Source organism: Egretta garzetta, unplaced genomic scaffold (assembly GCF_000687185.1).
Source record: "Egretta garzetta isolate BGI_Z169 unplaced genomic scaffold, ASM68718v1 scaffold112, whole genome shotgun sequence".
In the NCBI taxonomy this organism is placed as follows: domain Eukaryota; kingdom Metazoa; phylum Chordata; class Aves; order Pelecaniformes; family Ardeidae; genus Egretta; species Egretta garzetta.
The window spans coordinates 1,415,394-1,419,052 of NW_009258884.1; the positions used below are offsets into that span (position 1 = coordinate 1,415,394).

Sequence of the window (3,659 nt, forward strand, 5' to 3'; positions counted from 1 at the left end):
CAGGAATTTGCCTCTACATAGCCAGCTGCTCCTTTAACTATTCACTCAGCTGCCACAGCAGCTCCTGGCTTGCTCCTGTTTTCGCTCCCAGACATCTCAGTTAATTATAACTATTGAAAATACGCAAAACAGACAGTTTTTGGCCATGCGCTTAATTTACATGATTCATTTGGAACATTCCTTGGATAGTTAGTTCTGCTATGCTTTTTCTTTTTACACCTTCTACTAATAAAAATCACGCTTAGCACTCCCCTATCGTTTACATGGGGAATTCAGTATAGCTTCCAGTTACGCAAAGAATGGGCTGGCAGATTGCTAAGTATAGAAACAAATATCCATTTTCTCTGGCAAGACTAGCAACTACCAGGCAAATACTGCTGGATTAGCACTGCTTTTCTCTAAGAATTGTGTAATTGCTGCTTAACTAACGTGCAGAAGCTACAAACTATAATATAATCATCTCAGCTTGGGGCACAGTGTTAGTTACCGTCTGACTCCTCAGCTAGCCTGAAACCGTATTTCATGAAACATTAACTTTCTTTTATATCTTTTGTGCCAAAATCTCATAGGTATTGATTGGCAAGTACGACCACCACGTCCAGGCTCCTCCATCCCCTCCAGTCATTCCATAGACAAACCGCTGCATTTCAATACTTCCATTGCCAACCTGGTTATCCTGCGAGGAAAAGATGTGCACAGCGTAGACTTAGGTAAGAAGGAAAAACACAGTGTCTCAAGTGATTCTTTTTTCACATCTCACTGTTCTCTTTGCAACCATATCTGATGAAAGTGAAAAAAAAAAAATTCAGGCTGCATATTTGGCTACTAAGGTCAGTATTCTCTCTAGAAACATTTTAATGTCCAAGGCCATGTTGTCTAATTGCTTAGGGCTGTTGTGTTTACAACCGAGACTTTGGTGTTTCCTGAAGCACTTCAGGGAAGGAGGAAGAGACTGAAGTCTGCATATATGATAGGATTCTTGGCTATATTGTCTGAAAATATATTTGGCTGCTTCTGGAATGGTGAGTATAGCTTGCAGATGAAGTACCAATACAAGAGTATGCTTCTAGATAATCTGATGAATCTGTTCAAGAGAGTTACATTTTCAACAGGCTGACCACTCTGCAGATTTTTTTCAAGGCCTGAATTAATCTGCTGAGCACTGATTAGATACCACAGGACTGCTGAGGTCGAGATGTAGGAGCTTGTAGCTTTACATTTGTCAAAAGGGCTGTCTCATTTCTGCTACAGGAAGTTTCCGAGATCCCTCCTTGTATACATCGTGGCTAAACCCTCAGGATGCTTTTAAGGCATGGAAGACACCAAGAGCGTTTAACAAGTACGAGAAGTCTGCTGCTTTGGTCAAAAAAACTGCTGAAACCTCTTGACAATGTTGTAGGAAAAGCTTGGAATATGTTTGCTTCCAAGTAAGTGAAAATAATTACAGTGATACTTCATTTATAACTGCCAATACCTTCAGTGTTAGCAAAGTCGTGAAGACTGTTCCCACACTTCAATGGAAACATTTTTATGCTTGAAACATGATGGCAGGGTGAGGAACACAGAACAGTGCTTATGTTCTGTGGGTGAGACCACATATCCTAGTGCTGTCAATTTGACTATTTTCTCTGTATTAAAACTCCCCAGATTTAGTGCATTCCAGTGTGACCATTCTAAAAATAACACACAGAAGCTCTTTTACTGATCGTGTAATTTCTAAATTGTGTACAGACGTGCTGCACAGTTCAGGAAACAAGCTCCTGGCTCAGTTCAAAAGCATTTAGGGGATTTGTGTGTTTACTAAGGCTCCCATGCTATTAGCTTGATTTTTCATTAGAACCAAGAAATCTAGAAAATAATTGCCTCTTTACTTTGATCATCATGAAACCAGGGTTACTGCGTGTCACAGCAGAGGTCTGCTAAACATGAGTTTCTAGCACAGGAATTCTGCCTTTTAAAGCCAAAGGAGGAAAACTGCGTCCACTAGCTTCACTCGGTGTTTTACCACCTGTTACAAAAACACCAGTGATGAGAAGCAAGCTATCCTGCACACACAGGTTTAGACTTTGCGTCTCAAATCTATAAATTACTTTTCTCATTTAACAATCACTTCTTCCATTTCCCAGTTAGCTCAGTTTTGTTAGCCGCAATTTTGTTTCCTCAAGCAATACACAAAGTTATAAAAGCCATTAGAAACAACTAATGGCATCGATAAGAGTGAATTACAAAATGAGTTCAGGAAGAGCAGAGTAGAAACTAACCAGCATGGTTATTGGGGGGAAACCAATCTTCAGGTGAAGTTACAATAACTACGCAGTGTGATTTCATGTGTGGGATTCTTTGCTGATTTCTAATGTCTAATCCATTCTCCTACTGTGACTTCAACACACAGAGCCTATATCCACCAGTACACTAAATTCGGAATCGAAGAGGAAGATTTCCTGGACAGCTTCACAGCTCTGGAACAAGTTATCTCCAGTTACACCATCCTTTGATTTTTTTGAAATGGTCTGGAACAGAGCTTTCCTGAAAGAACCCAGCACTAGAAAACCTTCTATCAACTTACTTCCTGAAGTATATAAATTACTGGACTGTAGCTATTTTCCAGTCTTGTGAGCAGTGTGTGCATGTGACAATAGTAAGAACTGAATCAGAACTGGGTATATTCGTACGGGCAGGTATTATTTATATTTAATATATCTAATAAATAGCAGTTTTTCAATACTCCTGCTACGTACTGTAGCCGAGTCTTTGAACATCATTTTTGGCACTTGGATATTTTTCATGAAGAATGCCTATACAGAATGATTTTTCTCCAGGCTAAACTCTCAGCATGTAAACTGTCATGAATGTGTGATAAAAATTGTGTGCTTGACTATAGCAGTAAGGCATTTCTGATCCTCCAATTTCAATTTTTCATGGTAACGCTTCGCCCTAGACTGCTTCAATATTGATAAAAAATGCACAGTATCAGAATTATTAATCCAAACTCCATTTGGGTATCATTCAAGAGACAATAGTCTGCCACACATTCATTTAAAGCAAAGCAAGAACTAAATTCTATCTTAAGGACCTTAACCTTGATAAAATACTGGAAGTTTTGAACCATCTCTTAAAAAAAAGGTATGAAGGGTTCTTCATTTTCCTGTCACACTCAAGTTAGAATAGAGATTATAATGAATTATATGCTTTTCTGGCCATTTCACTCTGCCATGTTTTCAAGTGGTGTTACCTACCAATTGAAAAAAAAAATCCTATAGCACATCAGAGGTCTTGGCTATTTGTTGTAGGTGAGCCATAGGTTTAGGCAAAACTACAACTCTTGCTCTTCTTCCTGTTAAGTTAGAAGCAGGTCGGTTTTTAAAATAATTTTTTATTTATTTAAACAGATTTGGGAGGTGAATTGCTGGTAGATTTCAGATGTAAGAGCCTGTAATATAATAAATACAATAGATTGACTTTTGAAATTACGCAGTTTAAGAAAGGGGCAATTTTTTTTGCACAAATTTTACCACGACCACAAGGTGGAGCGCCTGCGAAGCTGCAGCCTGCAAACGCTGGGCTGCTCCGGCCTGCCGGGGAAAGAGCTTGCGGGGGCACAGGCTGCCTGCTTATGAAAGAGTGCAGGAGACCTAAGGGTTACGATGTAACACTGAGCT

The 3,659-nt window shown here is 39.3% G+C and overlaps 1 protein-coding gene across 1 annotated transcript in view; it reads left to right on the top strand.

The window, feature by feature from the left end:
- The window catches only part of TUBD1 (tubulin delta 1), a 6,568-nt gene extending 3,901 nt beyond the window's left edge, over positions 1 to 2,667 (top strand). The window contains 4 exon segments of the mRNA XM_035889561.1: positions 570 to 710; positions 1,252 to 1,360; positions 1,362 to 1,427; positions 2,393 to 2,667. Coding sequence (XP_035745454.1) covers positions 570 to 710; positions 1,252 to 1,360; positions 1,362 to 1,427; positions 2,393 to 2,495 — 419 coding nt within the window. The 3' untranslated portion in view covers positions 2,496 to 2,667.
- Positions 2,668 to 3,659: the final 992 nt, after the last annotated feature.